At 40.0% G+C, this 25,364-nt stretch overlaps 1 protein-coding gene across 1 annotated transcript; it reads right to left on the bottom strand.

Annotated features, from left to right (window-relative positions):
- Positions 1 to 1,047: 1,047 nt before the first annotated feature.
- On the bottom strand, positions 1,048 to 22,548 carry LOC109465645 (guanine nucleotide-binding protein subunit beta-1). The gene is made up of 9 exons (XM_019763023.1): positions 22,375 to 22,548; positions 11,398 to 11,544; positions 9,335 to 9,441; positions 8,641 to 8,704; positions 8,302 to 8,464; positions 7,397 to 7,463; positions 6,347 to 6,548; positions 5,280 to 5,496; positions 1,048 to 2,597 (listed from the first exon to the last, which is right to left on the bottom strand). The coding sequence occupies exons 2-9, from the start codon at positions 11,497 to 11,499 to the stop codon at positions 2,491 to 2,493; spliced, it is 1,029 nt and encodes a 342-aa protein (XP_019618582.1). The 5' UTR covers positions 11,500 to 11,544; positions 22,375 to 22,548; the 3' UTR covers positions 1,048 to 2,490.
- Positions 22,549 to 25,364: the final 2,816 nt, after the last annotated feature.

The raw sequence follows: 25,364 nt of genomic DNA, 5'->3' as shown, positions 1-25,364 counted from the left end.
ATGTGAATATTTTGCAAATAAGTTTTGCTAATGAGCAGGATTGTAAATTTCCAAGTGGTCATCACCATGCATAAGATTTAGAAAACCACTTAACATTTCATGAAGGTATGAAATGGCCGAAATCTAGTCAGTCAATGCGTTTGTAACACAATACAAGGTACGTTTCTGTTTTGGTCTGGTCTGACCTTGTTGTTTTGACAATTCTAAGCTTCTCTTGCGGTGTCCTGGCACACGCCAAGCCCACACAAGTATGTTTGTTCAGTGAATACCACCCCTTTAAGCGGTCATGTCATGGGCTAGTCCGAAGGCTAAATTTGGTGTGGTGGTGCCTAGGACACGAGGTCACACTTCACTCACATTTTTGGCACAGACCACATTGAAATAATCTATTTATGGATCTTTTTTTCTTATTCCAGCGGCATAAAAGTCCAGTGTGTGCAGAAGTGCTGACTGACAATCAAGTCAGATCTAATCAAAATTGAGCATTTTTGCTTGAATGTTCATCTGTGCTGTTAGAAGTCATGCAGAAACATGTTTCATAATTTCTAACACAAAAAACGGACCTACCCAAAATTGCCCCTGTGCAACCCGTCTTTGTCAAGGAAAGAGCAATCCACCGCTTGTGACGTCACATCTTTGCAGAGTTTCTGGTGCCCCAGACGAGGTTTCCTTTTACTTCAAGTTTTACAACCAGACTTTTTGTAAGAGGACATAAAGGAGCCATTTACATCAGATTATTACCACAATTCCTCACAAAGCAGTAAGTTAGTTGTTCCTGGACCAAGACTGGAGTTGAACAGTTGAAACTTCGGTTAAGTCTGAATTTTGCTGTTGGAAATCACATCGAAACGTTATCACATCCTTGATGGTGCATGCCGTATTTCAATTTTTCTTTTCAAATAAAAAAGAGAACAACTCAAATCGGTGCGGCATAGCAGGATGATACAAATTGTCATACAAAACTTTCTTCTCACTTCTGGCCATTTGTGCTGCAGAAGCCTGTCTTTTGGATCATTTCTCACCACAGTCCTGAAACATCAAAACTTCTTCATTCAAAGACGACCTGGCTTTTATTGAACATGTCAAATTACACAATACAAATACCCTCCAGTTATACATCATCTCACAATCCAGTCCTCCAGTAAAATTGGCTTTTTCATAAATAAGGTCATTTCTTCAAAACACTGATGAAAAAAATCATCACTGATTACAGACATATTTCCATGCTTTGTATTTTCTTTTTTAAATACACGTTATTAATGATAATAAGAAGTCAAAGGTGAACAAAAGAGGAATGGTGCATACATCTTCAAAACACAAAGATGTTCGTTAAACAGGACTTTCCACAGGCACATATACAAAATATCCTACATGCGACATATACAATAGATCTGCAAGAATCCATATTCTTTTACGACTCTACTTAAGCCGGTAGTATACATCCATTAGGAATTAGAGTAGTAATGTAATCACAGAAAAGGGAGATTTTTCATGCTATCTACTGCTATTAGGTGCACAAATTGAATCCTCAGGAATGAATAGACCACAAGCCAAATACACTCTAGACAGTATATACCAAATTCTTGAGATTGGTGTGGAAATTGGTGTTTTCCTTGCTGATTAATTATCTTTTTCTGCCTTTCATACACAGAGCATTGTCTACTGGAATGGCAGTTCATGGTACAAGCAAAGTAAAAAGGACATTTTTGATTAGCTTGAGTGGAAAAAAAACTTATTCTGTACACCAGACACATGCACGGACTGTAGCATTGCCACAGACACGAGTTGTAGCTTACTCACACTCGCTTGGGAAACCATGGGTTCACACACAGTTGTGGAGAGAAGTTACACAATAAATAGTTCAAGTTCCTTCCTCTGAAGCAGTGCAGTTGTTAAGTGCAAAAATCTCCACAGTAACAAGGACAACCCCTTTGTCCTCGATCTAAATCCATTAGAGTTCAGTAAAAGCTATATGTATAGTAATTAAATCAGGGCACAGGAACTAACGTTAATGGATTTTTCTCTCTTGGCATGGCAATGCATTACTTTACACCTTTGTACTGGATACAATAGTCTCCATCATATTGGCATCAGATGCACATTTTGATGCAATTCAGCTAAATACAAATTTTCTCCTGCCATTTCTATTACACATTCCAATGGGCACATCCTGCAAGTCTGGAAAAAGCTTCTTATAACCTAGCCTTGGTCCCAAACGAAATCAAAGTCCTTACAACACGCATCTGACACTCAGGGGGAGGGGAGGGAGACACTTTTCGAGTCTTGCACACTTGCGCGCTACATACATGCTAACGACAACAGATAAGGACAGGTCCCTCTCTACTATGCTACGGTCTCAAGGACTTGTTTGGCTGGCTTTCCACCAAGAAAGTTGTGATTTGGCCAACTCTAGAGGCTCTCAACAGATTCTTGGCGAATATGGAAATCTCAAGGCAGGGATTTGAACAGGAGGGGTAGCGTGTTGACTCCCTAGTTCCAGATTTTGAGGAAGCTGTCCCAGGAACCAGTTGCTACTGCCATTCCATCATCTGTCACACCCAAGCAGCTCACACGGTTATCGTGCCCAGCCAGAACACCTGTTGGGACAAAACACAAATATTTACTGTCCACTAATGTTAAAGTCAGGAATAGTTTGAATCTTACTTAGGCATGCAGGGTAGACTTATGCAACCTACATGTATGTGGCATCTAAAGGTTTACACACTGTGTACATGTACTTCACTTTGATTTCTAGAGGACTTGATGCAGCACTTCATTAAGTAGTAGGTTTGAGTTTTGAAAAGGGAATTGCAAACAACATTGTATATGTGAGAACAAATGCATATAATGACTGCTAACTCATGCTGAGATGGTAGAAGTAAGGCCATGAAATGATGTTGGTTGCTGACACCTCAGCTACAACAAATTATCATACAGCTTACTATGTGAATGATGCCTATGTAATTATATGATCCAGCACAACTTGTACAACATGTACATGTGCATGTAAAACGACAAGGAAAGTTCTGGTGTCTCATGCTGTACTACATGTCTGCCCAGCAGCACAACAATTAAGTCATTTCTTATCCATTAGCCCAATATGAACATGCAATCAAATTAATACATAAAGTTGACACTACTGACCCGATTGCTGTAAATAATGGTTAGAATGGATAGAATCTGCCCGAAACATTATTTTCATAATTTTGCTTCCATGTGATAAAAACAGTAACAGCAGTTATTACAGGAAGAACTAAGGCCTAAGGTAAAAGAGTTTGTGTGACCTCAGAAAATGACTTGAAAAACATTTTCTCTACGGATACTCGCATTTCACTTCAGGCACCAAGCTAATATCACACAACACACACAGCTTTAGAAAACATGGAAGTCAACAGAGAAAGAACCTTTATATGCCAGATTTCATTATCATCTTCAAATCTGTATCTATCATAAGTCATATCTATGGTCATGCAATGTTACAAAAAGCATGTAAGTGTTTGAAATCTGATGGTGTGTGTCAAAACCTGTGCATACACAGACGTCATCCACAGCATCAAGATAGTGTGGCCTCAACTTTGGAAACTGATGTTTTGAAACAAATTTTTCTTCAAAGATACTCGCATTTCACTTGGGCACACAGCTCATCATCATCATCATCATCATCATCATCATCATCATCATCATCATTAAACGACAGAGGCTCTTCCAATTCTTCCAGAAGGTGCAGTAGAATAAAATCAATCAGAACATCACATCAGCAGCAGAGTTAAACAATAACTTCATTAATCTTCAAAAATTTCTTTCCTGTGTTACTCAGTTTACAAAAGTTTTAGTTTGGTGTCTTACTTATAACTGTATAACTGTAACTAACTAATTTTCACTCTCAGTTACTAACCAGTTGTCAGTTTACATGTCACTTACCTTGAATGCTGTTGAACAAATCATTCTATCATTTTGTACAAATAGTATATTTGCAGAAGGCTTTAGTAAATTAAAGGTAAACTAGAAAGGCCGACATTTGCTTGGGAGCAAATGCAGCAGATGGCTTCACCACATCCCCCATACCGAAAATGGATCTATCCCACGATGGCTGCCAATAGTCTATACCCCCATGCAGCAATGGAATCTTCCAATGCCGGAAATAGCCAAAAAGCCCTATTTTACACAATTTTAAAGTGGTGTATGTCAAAAGCGTGAATGACAATCTTTGGACATGTGTCCAAGGTATCCCCATACCGAATTTCAGGTCATTCGGATTTAATATTAGGGCACAGGAGCCAAAAATGTACATTTTTGGTCCAAAAATAGCCAAAAAGCCCTATTTTTCACAATTTTAAAGTGGTGTATGTTGAAAGCTTGAATTAGGTTTTGCAGACATATGTCCAACGTATCCCCATACCAAATTTCAGGTCATTTGGTTTTAGTACCAGGGCTCCAGATCCCAAAATGTATATTTTTTGCCTGAAAATGGCCAAAAAAACCCAAATGAAACAATTTTTCAAAAAAATGAAAAAAACGTCTGGGGGTATTGGCCCACTCTACGTCCATGCCAAATTTCAGGTCATTTGGCTGAAAAACGGCTGAGTTGAATCCCTTTAAAGAAATGGCAGGAGGAGAAGAAGAAGAAACATGAGGGAACACAATATGTCTTCACCACTTTGTGGTGAAGCCATAAATATGAAGTATGTAATCATGCTAGTTAAGCACTGTTGGCTGCTCATGGTGATATTTTTCGCTATATTCTGAACCAGCTGCTATGTTCACTGTGAAATCACCAATGGGAAAGCTAACATTGAACTGATTACCCAGCAGCAGGAATCAAGAGCTGGGGGTAAATTCTTGGTACAGTCTGATATTAGGTACCATCAGAAGGGTGTACATGTTTGTGTGCTGTTATTGTTGAGTTATACCTTTTTCTTGCAGATGATGAGAAAATGTTGTTTTTTGGTGTCTTAAGCACTTAAACCTTGTTCATGTGAATATGACCTACCATAAGGGATAATTAACCAAAAGCAATTTCCACACAACTGCAATAGTTCTTTGTTTTTTGTTCTATGTACAAATTTTCATTATCAAAAGCAGAGATGTCATAAGCAGGGAATTCAACTTGCCTGCAGCAGCAATATCTTGTGTAGCAAATATTTCATAAGAGGATGTTTCATCTGTCCCTAAAATCAGTCCGGCGGGCTGTCAGGAAACGGTCTTTCACCAATTTATATAAAACTCCTGGAGTTGTGTAAGGGTTTGTGTGGGCATCATGTGGAAGTCTGTTGACTAACCTGCACGTTCTCCCTTCATGGAGTCCCACACATTGCAGTTGAAGTCATCATAGCCAGCCAGCAGCAACCGGCCGCTCTTGGAGAAGGCCACAGAGGTGATTCCACAGATGATGTTGTCGTGTGAGTACAGCATCAACTCCTGGTCTGCTCTGATGTCGAACAGGCGGCAAGTTGCGTCATCCGAGCCAGTAGCAAAAGCATTGCCATTTGGAAAGAACTGAAACGGTCAAGTTTGTGTTACTTCATGTCATAAACCTCGAAATCAAATCATTCAATGACACTGTCACTAACACAGGAATGTGCCAATATGGGGCTCCCAACTGACTTTTGTGACTGAGAGCACCAGTGCTCCCAACCTCCAAAAATTAGGCATGCGAGTAAAGATATAGAAGCACAACAAGCAAAATACTGCTGGAGCATGAATGTAGTGTGTTTTAAGTTTACTGTGTGCATTGTCACAGGCCCCAATCTCTGTAAATCCCTCCAAACACACACACACACCCATCACCCGTGACATGGACAATAATGCATGAAATTTTCGGCTCTTCTAAAAAAAAATTTCAACCACACTGTAAATCATACCAAGCAACTGCAAAATGAGGAAATATATGCCATAAATTGCAAAGAAAAATATTGGAATACAATACTTATGTCGTAAAATGCCAAAATCACTTCCACAGGAATAGAAGAAAATATTAAGAAATAGAAATAGGGAGTCAATTATTTGCCATACCATAGTCTGTATCCTTAGTCATGTGTTCAACCTTCATGACCACATAGAATTTATAATGAAGCCAACTTTTTTGCAAAACTTTTTTTTATCCGCACACGTAAGTGTTGGGGTTCCCAGAGGATGTCATCCATTTAATCAAATCAACGTGGCCTCATATCAGCCTATGGCTTTGTTCTGCAACCTATTACTTAAACACAGGCCTAGATTTCTGCTGAATTTTTGAGACAGACCCGTGCAATCATGACTGAATTCAAGTCATATAGCCTTATTTCCATCTACAGTTAGGATCCCTGCATTATCACAATGTGAACATCTGTAAGTTGACCCTACTCACAGTGACGGCATTGATGTCCGACTCATGGCCAGTAAAAGTCTGCTTGCACATTCCATCTCGGATATCCCACAATTTTGCGCTGGCATCGCAGGCTCCCGACACAAACGTCCTGTGGTCCTCTGAAAGTGATAGGCTCATAACATCGCCTGTGTGGCCTGTGAATGATGTCATCTGTTGTCCAGTCTCTATGTCCCACAGGGCACTGCAGAAACAAACATTCATGCTCAAACATGGCAGGTAGGGAAGGCAATACCACATGTGTAGCAATGATGCCTTGGTTTTCATATATTGTCCCTACTATACTTTCCACTACCTGTAAAACATAAATTTGACGTAATGCAAGCAAAATTTATTGAGGTGTGGTTGATTGATTGATTGATTACTTGACCAGATGGTGATTACCCCCAGCACTTGTACAAATCAGGTGCATTAAGAGAATCACAGAGAAAGGACAGACATGACAATTAGCTGATCGCATCATTACCAACAAAAGGCTTTCTTAACAAGAATTGCAAAACATTTTTTTATGTATTTCACTGGTATAGATTAGCTTAATTACCAACAAAAGGCTTTCTTAACAAGAATTGCAAAACATTTTTTTATGTATTTCACTGGTATAGATTAGCTTACGTTTCTGGTTTGTGTGTTATTTATTCTGAGGCTAGCGGTAGAAATCCTTTTTTTCAATATTCTGCAATATTGCAGATGAGTCTAAATTTTGTTCTACAATTTGGACACTTTCTGCAAATACACAAGCCTCCATACTACAGCCTTCTCAATTTGATATGAAATTGCAGATTGTAGTATTTTTCTACTGCAATTGCAGAATGCAAACCTATGATACTATGATAACCTAATAAGCTACAGAAAATTATGGCAGGACCTGGCTCTATCTGCATCCCTAATCCTTTAGTTCCAGAGATAGTAGCTTACAAGAATACCAGGCCCTTCTTGTTTGTGATTTAGGTTATGTCTTGTTCAGCATATAAAACATCCTTCCCTTGTATCTTTGGGAAATCATGGCTGAAGCTTATTTGACACAAGTCTTACCAGGTCATGTCTCCAGAGCTTGTGACAATCTGGTTATCATCAAGAAAGCGACAGCATGAAAGATAACCTGTAGAGAAACAAGAAATGCTTTTAAAAAAAGCTGGCTGGGGGCCAACATGGGAATAGTGACAAGAGAACTAGAAACACATTTTACACTGCCTCACTTATCCAAAGTGACTCAGTCAGTGCCACTTTACATTGCACAAAGAGTCATGCTGTCCAAATAAATGGCAAACTGGCCAGTGCCATCAAGATTTCTCACTAGTTATTGTCAAAATACGTTTTCTACCACACCCCTGAAACAATGTGGGTTGGTATATACAGACATTGGGCCATGTGAAGTCCCAAATACTGTCAGCTGGCTTAGGCGATTGAAAAATCAAGACCGACAAAAGCCGTCATTACGGTCAACTGGCCTGCTTATTGAGAATGTCGGTAGGGCAAGTTACACAACTTGTGTGCAATTAATAATGACAGGGATAGAAATCTTTTTTTTTTACCTGACAAATTTTACATGCAATTACAAAATGGACATGCAAAATTACATCAAATTTTTCATGCAACATTTTCAAATTGCATGTAATATTTTTTGTTTCTCTGGCATAGGACCAGCTGTAACCAGCTGGGCTGATGAAATGGGCGGGGCATGTTGTTTTAGGACATACCAAACCCAGGTGTGGAAAACTTTCCCATTCAACTTAGGGGTCAAAATGTGACATTGGAGAAATAAAATTACAGACTAGAAAGACCATATTTGTGAGCAAATACAGCAAATTTCAAATATATCAAATTTCAAACATATCAAATTTCAAATATACCAAAGTCCAGACCATTGGGTTCTATACAATGACACAGGAACCCAAACTTAACGTTTTTGGTATGAAAATAGCCAAGAAGGTTCATACCAGTGTGTCCAGGAAGTTCTCTGCTAACGCGCACATTGCCCTCCCGTGTCTTCAAACTGTAGATGGAGCAAATATTATCCAGCCCTCCACAGGCCACATAGCTTCCTGATGGTGCATAGGCACAAGTCATCACCCAGCTTGACCGCAGCGGGATGGCATGGACCTGACAGGGTACAGACAGAAACTCACACATGAATATATTTCATCCATGCAATATGAGTGCAATATAATAAAAACCTGGGAGACAGTATGACCAGACATTCTTTGTGGATGAGTGTCAATCTACAAAAAAATATCAAAGCCCAAGATGATGTGAAATGTGTTAATAACAAACATTACCTTATTAGTTGTGTAGGAGTCCCAGACAATTAGTTTACCATCCTGTGAAGCAGATACAAGATTTCTGGAAGGCAGAAAGGATAACATTAATGTCAGTTGGAAAAAAACTAATTTTGAATACATTACATGACATGGCTTGACTTGACATGGCAATGCATAACAGTGTTTTGTTAGAGCAAATCTATCTGTACATACATACTATATCACATGCTAAATGGATACTTGCTGAACATTTATCCACATACATATGGAGATACCATCTGCACTTAGTAACTGTATACATCCGAAAGTTATCTTGATATTTGCCTGTACTCATTGGTAGTTTGGGACTCTGGATCTGTCTAAATTGTGCTGTCTGGAACTTCTGCAATTCTGGTGACAAACATTTTGACTTTTGATGACAAGTTTTTTTGATAAATATTTGCTGTGCTGTGAGAAACAGTCCTAACCCCGTCCCTGATACATCAGTATCACATCAAGGAAACCAGATTTACCTGAATATCTAGTTACATGAATATCCTTTTCTTGGGAATGACATGCTTCACCCAAACAGCAATGCCATGACATATATCTGTATTTTGTTACAAAAAGGAATCAGAACGTTTCCATCAACCTTTCAATGAGAGGGTTTTCAAAAATATCTGAGATATGCATTTGTTTGCCACTTTCTAAACAAATAAAAGAGGATTCCTACCGAGAGTCTGAGCCCCAATGCATGGCATAAATTTTTGCCAAGTGGCCTCTGAGAGTTCGCCGTGTCCTCATTTGAATACGGCCTACTGCCTCCATGTTGGCCGTCACCTGCAATGAAATAAAAACTTCTGTTAATATCACATGTGGGTAGTAAGATCTGTGTCCTCTGTAACAGAGTAACTTTTGCTCAGGTTGCCCACTGCGGAACCTAAGCCAAAAGCTAGGTTGTCCATCAATATTTTGGCTTGCCGTTTAAGGGCCGATTTATACAGGGGAAAAAATGCGAAAATCGACATGGGCCAAATGAAATGTTTGCCCCGTGCAAATCTGCCCTAAGGCACATGCCGTACGCGAGGTCACCTACAAAAGTATCACTCACATACTGACAGAGGAGGGACACAGCTCTGCCTTCCAAAACAATACTTCCATAGCTGAACAAGAAATCTGAGATTCCAAACCTCTGTAATGTATAATGATCACAGCGGCTGCTGGCATTTCAAACATCACATTATAACAGCAATGTTGTAATATTTTGGAATTATTTTTGAAAATTTTGGAATTATTTACACATGATAATAAATATTCATATATTCATAAATATTCATATAACAGCCCCCCCCCAAAAAAACATGAGCGCATGTGTAACATTTATAGAAATTGTTCTGATAATTTGTGGTATCAAAATCAGTACTAAGATTTGGCACGTTTAAAGGGTTCTTTTATCAGGGATGGGTTTCCTTCGGGTGAAAATCTGGGCGTGAAAAACATGCGAGTGAATATTTGTACGTGAAAAGTTATAGTGCTATGAATATGACAGAAAATATGCCGTACCAAATTCTACGACAGAAAATTGTTAACCTGTCATATGATTTTCCATTAAACCTGAATTTTTTTAAATTCATAATTCTTAGGTCCCTTGGGAACATGTTAATTTGCACATCTTACATGAAACCAAAACATTGAAAATCACTTGAACTTATCAGAAATACATGGAAAAATGGGGGTTTTGTATTCTAAAATGTAAAACCTTTAGGACTGTCTCCTTTCTATAACTTAGTATAAGCTTGATATCATATTTCTTAAGCAGGTTCTTTTAAAAACAAATTTTAACTTTCTTTTTGCGCATGAAAACTTAAGCTTTGAAAATTTCCAGGAGTCCTAAAAATTACTGCATAATAAACAAAACAAGGCCATGTACTCTAGAATTTGCATATTTTGCTGCATATTTTTTATCTGTCAATCACACAGGTTCAGCAGCAACAATAGGTTCTCTTGACCTGGAAATGTGCTGTACTTCTCCCCGGTAAAATCAATGGCAGAAGAACATGTAGAAATGTACAATATGTTAAATACACAATATGCAGTACACATTTTCGGTAATCTGTGAAAGCCATAGGAATAAGATTAATTAGAAATGCTGTACTTTTATTTTTATCTTTACCATATTTTCATTTATGCATTACACATTTCCCTTGAAAAACATGGCAATTGTTTAAAAGTCTACTCCTGTATCTATTTCAACACAATCAGGAGTGGTACCCCACATTGTCTTTGTGGGCAGGTCTTGGGAAGACAAAGGTCCAGGTTAAATACGGGTATCCAGGGGCCTGACCATGGTGCTACAGCAGAAGCCACCATGATTGAACCACTACACCACATCTCAGGCCACACCAATTTAATTTCTTGGTTAACGGATTTGCACGCTTCATTTCTTTCTGATTTGCAAATAAAAATAAAAATTCAGAATCAGCTGCCAAATGCTCATATTTTGACCTGAACAGTAGAAAACAGTCCTTTTCATCCTGGTTGTTACAGTTATTCCATCTTTCAGTGCAATCATTAAAAGTTCAAAATTCATTGTTTAAATTTTGAACCAGCCTGGTGTGTTGACTTCATGGCTCCTATCGTACCATTTTGGGCCATAATAGGATGCCTAGGCCTGTTTTTATTTTAATTTTTTTTTCGCCTGCCCGCTCCATATTTTTCTTGAAAAATCCGTTAACCAAGAAATTAAATTGGTTTGGCCTCATTGGGATCTTTCTAGAACAATGTGTTTGATCTGACCTGTATCAACGTGGTGTCCTGACATGCCTTGCGAGCGTCCCTGATGTGGTTCTTGAGGGCCTCACATTCTTGCCTTAGCTGCTCCAGCTCCGCACTCATCATGGACACTGGACCAAAACCCACAAAATACTGCAAAAGGTCTTGCTCCTGAAACAAGACAATATTGTTAATGTTTATTCTTCCTCAACAGAGGTGAAGGCTGAAGCTTGATCCTTTTTCAAGTATCAATGCGGCTTAGCAATCTAGAGATATTTGAGATGTTCACCATGACCTCCATGCAGGTGATTTGCTAGTTGCCATCTTCCAGATACTGTAAATCACAATGTTTTCCCAGTACTTTTATATTGGCGATTCTATTTTCCTTAGACCACAAACATTTACAGTAGGACTCAGACCACTGCACACCCTTCTCTTTTTTAGGCCCTGTTTACACGTGCGTCATTTATATGTGTCGGGCGTCGAACGGCGCCAGTTTTCTGTGGCAAAACCGCTGCGCGGAGGTAGCGGAGGTTGTTTACACGCTAAAAAAATCTGTTGCACAAAACGCGCAGTGCGGCGCCGCGCGCACCGACCACATATAAACGACGCACGTGTAAACAGGACCTAAAAATTGTCTCCCCAAACAAAGGACCCGGTCCATTTAATGTCCTAGCCAAGAGACATCCCTAACTAGTGCTGTGTACCAGTTCACTGGACTTGGATCAGGACTTTTAAGAATGTTTAAGTTCAAGTACAAAAAAACTTAAAAGTCAAGAACCGAGTCCGGACTTAATACCATAAACGACCATTTCACATACCCCTTTTCTTTCCAAACCACATAAAACCTTCCGTAGATTTCAAAAACTTTGCTGCAAAATGAAGAAAACATTGCCATCAGGCATCGTCAAGTATCGGCCTCCATGTTATGTGGCCTAAGTTTCACCCAGACAACACTGCAAGGTTGCCAACATGCAATTTTGTATGTGCCATGGCTTTAGGTCCGGAACTGAACCTAAGCCTCTGGACTTGAATCCGGACCTGACCCTAAAATTGGGTTTAGGTATGCAGCACTATCCCTAACCAGGGCTAGATACTCATATTCACCTAAGTGAATTGAGGAAAACCATGTTAAGGAGACTACATCTGGGCATGTTGGAGGATTTGAACCAAGGACCTATAATGTATGATGTTCTAGGTCACATACAGGACCATGATGCCACTCACCTATATTGACTTCTAAATAACATCAGAGACTGCATACCTTAATGTGCCGAGAGCTTTATTTTGTTATCTCATTGATTTTGGTCATTGTATGGGTAGAAGTTTTATCTTTAGGCAGATTTCCATTTAATCACTAATTATGCAAATAATACTCATTTACAAAATCTATGCACAACAATGTTCATTTTTAAGTTATGTGATGTTACATGAATAAATTTCTCATCCTTTGCCACTGACCGATCATATGGTGTTTAAATCGTAGTGTTTTTGTATTTACTATGCAAATCATGTCCTTATTTGCATAATCGTTATCATCAGTCAATACATTTGTATTATCCTGCCAGATAACATGTTAATGTGAGTGACATCATGTATTGAAGTCCTAATGTGTAGAATACTGGAATCAGAGAATCTCATACATTATGCAACTGAGCAGCCTTCTCAAAAAAATTTAGAGTAGGTGGCTGATAAGAAAAAGTAGCAGGCGAGCCACAAAGTGGCTCAAAACGAGCCGCGCAGCGGGAGGGTACGGGAGGGGGTTGCCCCTCTCCCGTTGGGGAGGTCCGGGGGCCTCCCCCGGAGGAAATCGTAAAAATTAGACCCCTAAACATCGTTTTTGGTACATTCTGAGCATCTTTTTTGGCAATCTTATGGCTCCAAAATTTACTGTTCGTGCACGGGAAAAGGCTGTATTAAAATTGTTTGCCACTCGTGGCCACACGATTTTGCCGATCGTACTATTACGCGCGGTCCTTGCGCCCGGCCACAACAATACAGAAAAATAAAGAAAGCATATTTAGATGTCAATTTGATCGAAAACATAATCATTGGGATGTGAAAAAATGTCACAGGTTCGCTTTTTGGAAGTTTTGTTTTTGTTTTGACGGTTTAATTCTAGTGGGGTGCGGTCCGAAAATGCCCAATGGAAATTCACCCCGGGTCCCGGTACACTGACTTCCGGGTTCCTTGAACAAGAATATTGCGAGAAGAGGGCTAAAAATCGGCGTAGAGAAATATATATCTTCCCGAAAATTCTTTATTTATGCATTCTTTAATAAGGCCACACCAATTTAATTTGTTGGTTCTCGGATTCGCCTCTTCGTTTTTTCTGATTTGCAAAAAAAAAATTGATTCTGGTCCTGAATCAACTGAAAAATGCCCATGTTTTGCCCCCCAACAGTTGAGGAAAGTCCTTTTCTTCCTAGTTGTTACAGTTTTCCCATCTATCATTGCAGTGGTTTGATTAAAAGTTAAAAATTCAATGTTTAAATTTTAACCCAGCCTTTTGTGTTGACTTCATGGCTCATTTTGTTGCATTTAAGCCTATAATAGGATGCCTAGACCTGTTTTTATTTTTATTTTTTTTCGCCCTGTCGCTTCATATTTTTTCTGAAAAAATCCGAGAACCAACAAATTAAATTGGTGTGGCCTAACAAAACGTAGAAAGCAGCGTAAATGTGTCACCGACGAAGAAAAATATTCCCGCGCTGCGTGCTGCTAGCAGCTAGCTACATCGCTTATCCAATCAGAACGCAGGTCATGTGAGGTGAACCAATCAGAGCGTAGATCGCGCGGTGCTACTTACTTATTCATGACAAGATGGCGCCTGAAAGCTCCTGTTTTTGTACAGCGATGCGGAGTGTGCGTTTTTTATTCCGGGGTTTTCTTAGTTTTGATGCTGATTTCTGGCTCGCCGTGATTACGCTACAACTGACACACTAGTGGAGACAACAGATGAGTGATCATTTTACGATCGACAAGAACTTTTGATGAATGAAACAGCTGTGAAATATCGCTGAAGGCGATTTGTTTTTGAAAATTTGTCTCTGTGTATGAAAGATATGAACACGCTTCTGTACATGTCTTGATATTTTTTGACGTGATTTGTACTAGTTATTTGTACTAGGAATGTTACTAGTGCCGGGAGAAGTTGGGAAGGTTGCGGCTTGATAAATTTTCGTGAGCAATGAGTTTACGAAGCAAGTTCCGCCTAGCTCGAGCGATACAGCTCCGCGGATACAACTTGAGCCCCGAACAAGACCCCCCCCGTAAAGTTTCGGCCGCGCGGGCCGCTCGTAGAAGCAAACGCTGACTCATGCACTAGAAATCTGCACATCTGCAAAGTTTTCAGATCCAGAAAGCTAGCAGAAATTTGTCTGAAGTTCGTTGTTTTTCTGAAAATTTACCAAAGGTCAAAGGTCAATGACCTGCAACTTTTGTAAAACAGAGACATTCAGGGTAACCATTTGGCTATTATAGCGTAGGGCTCATATGTTTTATACAAGTCTCTCAACCAGCGTAGGGGTGTTTCTTTTTTTGGGGAGAACCTTGTGACCCTTCTTTTTTTTTTACTCCGTGAAGGAGGTCAGGACCTCCGGACGGAGTGTTGTGATCGGCTGATTTTTCATGTTCGCAGTCAAAACACTGGGTTCTCTTTGTGTAATCGGCACGCAATTTTATACGCCGTCTGCGGGCATGCCCGTGTTGATGCACGAATGTGTATTTTTGCCGTTGCTGCTTTCGCGGTCAATGTAATATTGCAGACGCACCCCTACAATTACGAGGCGAATTGGAATGGTCCAGAAAAACGCGTTGTTTGGAATAGCAGTGGGGGGGGGTGGAACTTCATGCAGATACGGGCTGGTTTTGATAAGTGGTTCCAGATGTTTTTGCCCATGGTTAAGAGATGGCAAGTTTTTTGGGAGATGTTCGCAGCCAAAACGCATTCTTCCGTAAGTCGCATTTCTGTGTAATTTCGCATGTGGTGTGGCATTATGTCCGTGATGATGCACGTCTTTTTATTTTTACCGTAGCTGTTTTGATATTGGAGTAAATGCTTATTTTCGAAACATCCCTATGTCGTTAAAAATGTTTTCGTCCGTTTATGTGACCGGTATAGTTGTAAGTCGCGATCAGGCTGATGGGGACGGAAATGTGGGGTGGTCAGTGGTCAGCATTACGAAATGTAAATACCGATGACGTAATCCTATCGATTTCGAACTGGTCGGCTGTGGCGACCTAGTGGCGGCGTGTATTTAGTCACGTAGCAACTGGCCGGTCGTCCTAGCAACGAGCATGCTAGCTGGTTCTCTATACACATGGCCAATATTTTTGGGTTGGGCCGCTCCATAGTGTTAGTGGAGCAGCTCTTTGTAAACATGGACAATCTTTTTGAGCAACCCATCAATGTGTTCTGCCTCGTGGTCGGATGTGGTCTGGGGCTGGTAAACTAGTAGATCGGGTAATTTTATGATTTGCTAGTTGTAAAGGCGTCTTGTAGTATGAGCCGGTATATGAAGAAATAGCCTGTGTTACACAATCATGCTTTCGGCCGGATTGATGTGCAACTGTTACTAATTGCAGGGACTGCGCTAATGCCGACCAGTCGCGCTGTCCTGATACACCGCGAATGTGCGAGTGTTCCCTGTAGACAGTCCCGGGAGTCATTTTTTTCGCACATTCCAGGAGCCAAACCAAAATACGTTCATGAACCGAGTCCAAAAAACCGAAACGTGAAAATCGGATGATCGGACCTGATGTACATTTCTCTTTCTGTAGATTGTACACACAATACACACATCTTTAGATAATCTGGCCATGGCAGGTAAAAAAAAGTAACCCTGAATCATACTAGATTAGCGTAAATGCATGTTTATGCGTTCAAAACAAGAAAAGAAATTGTTTCCTGGTATTAATCTCTTGAAACACGGCGCTGAATATTGACGCAAAAATATTTCGGGCATCGCGTGCCCTTCCCCGTTGTTTAGACTGTATGCAAATCCCGCCTCACGTGTCGGCATTTCGCATCTCTGATTGGTTGTTGCGTCTTAAGATGACTGAGCCGACGCGCGTTTAAACAATTTTTCTTTGTTCGATTTATCACACTTCACAGAGAATTGTCGCCAATGGCAACTTCTTTTTGTTGCAATATATAATACTTAACGGAGAATTGTCACCTATGGCTTCTTGTTTTAATTTGAATTTGACTTTAGGCCACACCAATTTAATTTCTTGGTTAACGGATTTTTCTAGAAAAATAATGGAGCGGGCAGGCGAAAAAAAAATAAAAATAAAAACAGGCCTTGGCATCCTATTATGGCCCAAAATGGTACGATAGGAGCCATGAAGTCAACACACCAGGCTGGTTCAAAATTTAAACAATGAATTTTGAACTTTTAATAATACCATTGCATTGAAAGATGGAATAACTGTAACAACTAGGAAGAAAAGGACTGTTTTCAACTGTTCAGGGCAAAATATGAGCATTTCGCAGTTGATTCTGAATTTTTATTTTTATTTGCAAATCAGAAAAATGAAGCGGGCGAATCCGTTAACCAAGAAATAAAATTGATGTGGCATTAGTATGAAGTTAGAACTGAAGGAATACATGACTTTGAAAAATCTGCCCCTCAGTAAGTAAGCAGGGAAATAATGTCTCAGAAGGTTTAAGATTTTGGGGGAAGAATACCAGATTCACTACTGTGATCTTGTCTTTGTCAATGCACAGCTTGCTGAAAGCTGAAAATCTCATAATTTGTACCAGTGCTTCTGTAGAGTTCAGATTTTACCAGGTTCTTCTAAGACAAACATATAAACTCTGGAAGTAGTTTGTCTGTTAGAGCACTGTAATTGCTTTGATTGCCACATTGTTTATTCATTAGTATACCAACAGCTTGGTTTGGTTCACCTCAGATAACCTACGATCTGATTGGTTGTTTGTATCCGCTTATAACTAGGTGGATACAAATGTACATGTTCTGAAAGCAACTTTCAGTTCATTTTTTCTTACAGTAACCATGTTCTGTTCTGACCAGTGTCCGTCATTCTGTCATCTGACGGAATTTTGCTGGTCATGATCCGACATCTTTGAGTCTGACAGAAAAAAATGGCATGTAAAGATATGGAAAACTAAGACCCTGTTCACATTAATTAAAGGGCTATCCGAATAGAAAATTATTTTTGGAGTGTGAACGCTCCAAGTCACTTAGATTTTGCCCGAATCGATTGCAAAATAATCCACCTCGAGGAGGTGGTTTGAGACACTTGCGGCAGATTCGAATCGGACGAAACCGCGAGTGTGACCGCGAAGTGAATTGACTTCCGAGTTGGATTCGGCGCTGTGACGTCACTACACGCGGTCCTACCAATCAGAGCATAGAACGTGTGCTGCTACTTACTTATACATGAGAAAATGGCACCAAGTTTTGCAGGAGAGAATGCGTGTTACGAGTTTCTTTTTCCGCGGATTTTCTGACTTTCAACGCCGATTTTGGGCATGCTATGATAATGCTATTGTTGAGACAACAGATGAGTGATCATTTTACAATTGACGAGAACTTTCGTAGAATGAAACCACAATGAAAGCTACGATGCAGCAAGTTATTTTTCAAAAATATTGTCTCATGTCTGAAAGATAAGAGGCGTTTGTTTTATTTTTTGACGTGATCATACCTGGTAATTTGTAGTGGGAATGTTTCCAGTCGTGAGAAGTGGGAAGGTGGCGGCTTCGTAAAATTTTCTGGCAAAGTATAAGTTTACGAAGCTAGGCTGGTGATACATATAAATCCTATGTTTGGCAAAAATATGACGTAGCGAGATGGCAATTCCTTCGCGGGCGGGCGCAACGCTCAGATAGACAATTTTCTATTCGGATAGCCCTGTTAATCGAATAGAAAAAATGAATGTGAATGGGGTCTAAGCATAATCTACCAGCAAAATTTGTCCCTACACATGCAGGAAATACCATCTCAGAGGGTCAAGATGTCAAAGCATGTCCCTGGGACCCCCCAGGATTGTCACACATGTGCCTTTGGCGCTCGACATGACGTTATGTCATACAAAGTTTAGATGATGGGAAAATTTCAAGCTGGCTAGAACACTGTTCCATGTAAAATTGGTGTATGAGTGGCATAGATGTGGCCAAATTAAAAGTTAACTTTAACACAAGTACCCTGCCTCTCTGAATGCAGCAAATAGCGTGGTCAGCATTTACCACAGTAAAAGTTTTCCCAGTCCAACAATTTTTCATCTGCAACCCAAAATTTTCGTTGGAAATTTCAGGTCCCTTGGGACTACATGTAGGTTACTTTGCAGATTTTCCATGAAATCTGAACAGTTGAAAATCACTTGAATTTTTAAGAAATACATGGAAAGGTTACTAATATATCTATAGTAACCTTTCCATGTATTTCTTAAAAATTCAAGTGATTTTCAACTGCCTTTGGGAATTGGCTAATTTGCATATTTTTTCCCACAGATTTTTCAAGCACACAAAACCCACCCCATTTATGGGGTTTTACAAAACATTTCTAAAACCACCTCCACCCTGGTTTTGGAGCCTTTCAGCGAGGGGCCTGAAACCCTTCCTGCTGGTCTAAACAGAAAAGGTTTCGCAAAATGGCATGGACCATATGCCAATGATATGTTAATAAGCCTGTGCTTGTATCTTCTATCATGCTCGTGTCATATTTCACTTCATTCTACGAATCTATCCTTTTCTAGCTACGTCATGTCCCCCCCGACATGAAAAAGGAATCGGCAAAAGGTGAGTGAGGGGGCTGCGCTACTATTGGCATGAGGAGGAAGAAAGTCGAGTCTTGCTCAGGAATTGCCCGTCCCTGTCCATGACCCTCAGTCTCTTGTTAGGCGAGTACTCCATGACACAATGAAGGTACCAAATACTAAAAACAAGAACTTGTGTCGCAAGACGAAGTATGCAGCTCGTAAACCGCCATTTTGACCCACAATATCCCACGCCACGATTGACCCGCTAAGACTCCACCTGTGTTTACAGACAAACCGTTACCGGTTTCGAAGACTTTCGGGCTAATTTTTGATTTTGCTTTAAATGGCCAAGATCATGATAAAGATCATTCAGAAATACTCATTAATATCTGAGCAAAGCGAGGAATGTCGTGTTAAGTGCCATTCCCAAGGGCACAAGGTTGGTGACATGGCAGGATTCAAACCCAGGACCTCTTGGTTGTGAGCCGAAGATAATATACTGTTCCCAGTCTAAGACCCTGTTCATACCAGACTTATATTTAGCGGTTTCAACCGGTTTTTCAAAAACCGGTTTTTATTTAACCTGGTGTGAACGCAAATTAACCGGTTTTTTAGGGGTTTAAATCCGATTTTGAAAAACCACCTCGGGAGGTGGTTTTTGAAGGTTTTTTGTGGGGTTTTTCCACCGAAAAACCTGGTCTGAACGCTAAGGGTTTATTGAACCGGTTTTTGCGTCATAATTCCGGGGTCACGGGGTCAGCATCCTGACCGAGTGCGACCTGCAAGCTTTTTAGATCGCGTTGTTTTGACCAACTTGAGTTCGTTTCCACTGTTTTTCCATGGTTTCTCTTCATTTTGCGATGGAATCAGCATATGCAACCTGGTCGGCGGACGAGACGCTCCTGATACTTAGGTTTGGAGAGCAGGAGTCGCCGAATTCGAAAAAGCTGGGGGGGGGGCGAGGGCTCTACCGAAACAAAAATGTTGGAGGAGGCTGATTTCTTGAAGATAAAGGATCAGTGCCGCAGTAAGGTAAAAAAAAACTGAAGACGGCATACAAGTAAGAAGGCCAAGGACAACAATCGGAAGAGCGGGAGGAACGGTTATTCAAACTGCAGTCATGGCCGATTAATTGGATATTCACCGGACAGGATTTTTTCAAAACCGGTTATCAAAAGTCTGGTATGAACGCTAAGGGTTTTAGCCGGGTTTTTGAAAAACCGGTTGAAACCGCTAAATGTAAGTCTGGTATGAACAGGGTCTAAAGTGGGTCTTAGGCCCATAAAACAATTTTGGGTGCACAACTGTGGAAAACTTAGCAAAAAATTATGAATTTGTTTGTTTGGGCATCAATTTATGTGTTTCTATTGAAAGTTTACAAGAATGACGGCATTTGTGAACACCTGTTTCCTGGACCCAACTTCTACATCTGACGTTACAGGTGGACCGCTGGGAGCACCATCAGACTACTGGAGTAATAGTCCTACAGGCACACAGAAAAATCAAACTGGTCCCACCCCATACAAGGACATGCACTGGCACAATCAGCAACTCACTAGCAACTATTCTGGCATCTACCTGCTCCTAACCTACACGCATGTACTGGGTATATGACACTGAGGATATTTGTCAGCTTTATTTTATCAATGTTAATCATTTATGAAATGCCAAAATAAAGAATGGTAAATTTGAAATGATTTCTGAATAGTTGCTAGTGAGTTGCTTTTATCTGAATACCTGCCTGCATATGCAGGTGTTATTGAGAGCCTTGGATAGGTTTCTAACTTTGTAAAGAACACATCTGCATTTTGTCAATGTGTGGCATACAAATTATGACATCAAACAATGCAAGGCTAAAATACCCTTCCTTATCCTATGGGCTAACCCATTAAAAATCTCTACCGGTTATAACTTATTCTGTAACATAGACTGCACAAGACTCAAGAAAGTCAGCCAATCTCTTGGTGGTCATCACCAAATAAATGCTCATAAATAAATACCTTGGTAATGTATACAGTTGAGTAAGGCCTCTGTGGTGAATTGGACATACCATGACCTTTTAAAACCTTAACTCTCATCTTGTCATGATATTGCTCTCCAAAACAATGAAACCAACCTGAGAATTGTGTTTCTATCATGTATTCTCAAAGCCTTCATGAAGAAGTATGTGTTCCTGCGCTAAAATGGCTGTGAAAATTCAAACAAAACAGGCACAATATTTTGTTATATAGCTTAGTGCCCACTTTCAGGTATCCCCACATGCATGCCACAAACATACAATCAGTCATTTCCAGATCTCGGGCTGCAGAAAAAAGTGGGTGGGATAAACCAAAAGTGCATAATTTTGTCATGTCTTGTTTTGGTAGTAAATTTGCACACATGGGGATCTAACCTGAATACCCTGCCCGAGACAGGGACTAAAAACTCTTTCCATCAAAGCATAAATACCACTTGGGATTTCCTGCCATGATCGAGATGTATGTGTCAAAAGATTTCCTTATAAAACTTCAAAATATTTGGATATGCAAGCGTATACAACTAAGTAACGTTATAACGTTATATATTCGGCAGGGATTTATGGGACAGTTTTCAGGAGTAACCGAACCACAACATTAACTCAAACGGTATCAAAGACGTTTTAAAACACAGGCAATTCTTCGATAAACATCGCAAACGTTCACGATCGTGACAAACGAGCAGACGCAAATAATATGGAAACTCAGATAATTTTCAACATCAGCCGCCGCCATTTTGATTTGAAACGTTCGCCAACCCATTATTTCATACCTTCTGGTCCTGCCTATCTGATACACCACGTAAAATCGTATTCCACAACAAGGAGGAGAAAAACACGAGAAAACCTAGCTAACCACATTCATAGATTCCAACTTTACTTGCACAAAATACGTGCGACCAACTACATTCTTACAGTAATCCTGTTGTTTTCGCCGGAAAATAGCAGGGCTAGTTTTGGCAAGATGGCAGCCACCCTACATGCATCGATTTCTCATAATAGTGCCTGTCATGTACCTCACTGTCAAAAATTCACCCACCAATTGCATCAAAATAAATACCACCATCAAATGTGGTGTGTAAATGATATCTAGGACAGAAGATCTTTATGCTCTCTCTGTAAAGATTACCGGGTGCCCACCCTTACCTAAATACACAAACCAGTATCGGTACAGAGACTTCAGTACTTGTAGGGTCGACAATGAGTCAGGTTTTTACAACACACGTGCCAATTTTATATGTTCTTAACAATTTACTTACCTCACTATGCACTGAAGATGTTGAAATCTTCACTTAGGCTGAAATAATCCAAAATCTCGGGGAGAAAATGCAATAATTTGGCCCGTTCTAAGCTGTTCTGCAGGTCAGGCTGATTTTGGGTGCGGTGCCCCTGCGCTCACAGACCTGCAGCCCCGACAACACAGGATGGTCATCTGTGCGCACGCGCCAATTAAAACATCTTTTATCTTAATGACCATCAAAAATGTTTAAAATCCACGTAGTTTATCCCAAAGGTTAAATATATCCACGGTGTAAAGATTTTTAGTTTAGAAAATTACTTTCTTTTAGAAAGCACAACGAGACAGATGTTTTTTCTTAGATATTGACCAATCAGGGCAAAACCAATGGCTACGTTTCTGGCGTTTACAGTATTCATCATTGCCCAGATCTGTAGAACGAAACAGAAAGAAAATATTCATCAAAAATGAAGAAAACGACAACCAAATTTACTTAAAGGACAGATTTATATTAACATCGTAAGATTGACTGGGTGTTTTTAGGTATGGGTAGTTTTTACTTAAATATAGAACAACAATAATAAATGTTGTAGGGGTGACAGATGTAAAATAGAAGAGCCACACGTCCCTAACAGGATAATGTTATATGCAGACGACAAAAAAACAGAACGCTGGCAAAGATGGCGGCAAGACCAGAATCGTCCATTCTAGCTGGGCTATTTTGTGCCGTATTCCTCCTTTTTTGCTCAGTATCATCAGTCAATAGTGACCAGGAAGGTAAGATTACTTAGTGTATCTTTAAGTAAGGTTCAGTTTATTCGAAAATATTCCGCCCAGAAAGGACATACACATGCACATGCCTCTCCCGACGTCTAAGATAAAATCGTGTCACTTCGCTTGGATGATGACGTTAAACAAGTAACTTTCCAGTAACGTTAATGTTGGAAACATGAGCTAGCTACGCCCGAGCCTGCTACAGTCAGCTTTGGTATGATTCGTTTATTTTTCAGCTAAATGCATAATTTTTATTTGAAAAGATCGTCACAAGAGAGAAGAAAAGTCCAACTCAAGGCAACTGTCTAGACACAAACTTCCGCCTCTTTTCATTCAGTTCCAGACCACAACAAACTTTCTGTGTTTGGCACATAACGGGAGTGAAATAAAAGTCATTAGTAAGCTGTAAGTTCTAACATTTAAACGCGTCGCAACCAACGGTTTAGTTACTTGTTTGGTGTGTATGTAAGTTTGTAACGCTAACGGTCCTGATTTGTTATCTGTGCGATGTGAATAAGTTTGCGTAGGTTTGGGTTGAATGCTGAGTTGTATAAACGTCATCACAGACAAGAATTTAGGAAGATCATCTGCCGGAATTTGTAAGAAGTTTTGTTCAGATTTACCGCTTATTGCAGCGTTTCCCCTATTTAGTGGAACTTTCTATAATAATTTGCCATCCACAGTCTTCACAATCACATGTGCATGTGAAGACAAGAGGTCTGGTGCAAATTAGCATGAAGATCCTGGAATCATGGAACTGGTCACGTAGGCATCCTCCAAGGACCGCCGACAGGGAAGGGGACTCCTGCGGGTGAACAAGTTGCGCGTGAAAAATTTAAGAACTTTTGAATGTGTAAAAAAAATGCACTACCAAAGAAAAACGTGCCCCTGTAATAAGATTTTCCACGTACAATCTGAAATTTTGTTTCAAAAACTCTTGATTTTGTTGTTCTTGTTTGTTGGGCCATTGGGAATATGCTAATTTGCATATCTTCTTTGAAACCTTCTTTGAAAATCACTTGAATTGGTCAGAAATGCATGGAAAAATCACTAGTGTAAGGTTTTGTATCTTAATTTTGTTAAAATGTAAACACTTGAGGATTTTATATTTTTTCAAGCAGGTTCTTTCACACACAAATTTCAAACTTTTTTGTGTGTGAAAACTAAACCTTTGAAATTTGAAAAAAAAATCACAAGGTCATGAACTCTAGAATGCAACAATATGACACTCCATTCCATTTTATGACTTCTGAAACTTAGTTTATAGAAGGGCATTCAAAACAGCAAAAATGTTTTCAATCCGTTGGGAATTAGCTAATTTGCAAATTTTTCACGCCCAGAAAAGCCCCAGCCATTAACAGCATGGTGCCAGGGATGACCATTGTCAATGGGGAGATTTGGGTGGCGAGTCTGCATTGTCAGTAGGCCTTGAATGACAGCAGGGATGACAGAGTGCAATGAATGCAATTAGTATAACAAACAACAACCAAGGACATTATCATAATGTCCTTGCTACAACATGTAGTATTGAATTAGCGCAGATTGACTACAACTAAGGCCACACCAATTTAATTTGTTGTTTCTCGGATTTTTTTAAAATCTGAAGCGACAGGGCGAAAAAAAATAAAACCAGGCCTAAGCATCCGATGATAGTCCTAAACTAAAGCTATCGGCTATTCCAAGGTCAGCGTGTACCAGGGTGATACACAATCACTCTCTCCCATAGGTTATTCAGCCATCGGGGCAGCATGCTCATGATGCTGTCTGGCCAAGATCTTCCACTACTGACGGTCTTCTGCCAGTCTGGCCATCTGGTTGGCTGTTAGACTGGTCCATAATCCATGACCAACGGGACGCCCCCGTGGCCGTGCACCTTCCACCTTTCCCTGAAGGGTGTTACACTTAGGCCAATTTTTCACATTTCAAAATTTTCCACTTTCTGTACAGAAACTTGTACTACAAGTGATACCATGCATGATGCTTTTAAATTTTGGATAGCAATGAGCGGTTTTAAAGTTGTGCTCCTTCAAACTTGAGTGCGTTACTTTACGATGGACACTACAGACACTTAGGCCCCGTTCATGATTGGATATTTGTTGCGAATCAATTCGATTTAAAAAATAAATCGATTCATTTGGGAACATGAACGCTCCAAACCGGTTCCGTTGCGATTTATTCTGAACCACCTCGCAAGGTGATCTGAAACGATACAGAACAATTCGCGTTCGTAGAATTGTA

The sequence above is a fragment of the Branchiostoma belcheri genome, unplaced genomic scaffold (assembly GCF_001625305.1).
Source record: "Branchiostoma belcheri isolate BF01 breed outbred unplaced genomic scaffold, Haploidv18h27 scaffold155, whole genome shotgun sequence".
Classification (NCBI taxonomy): domain Eukaryota; kingdom Metazoa; phylum Chordata; class Leptocardii; order Amphioxiformes; family Branchiostomatidae; genus Branchiostoma; species Branchiostoma belcheri.
This window is presented reverse-complemented; position numbering and strand designations above follow the sequence as displayed.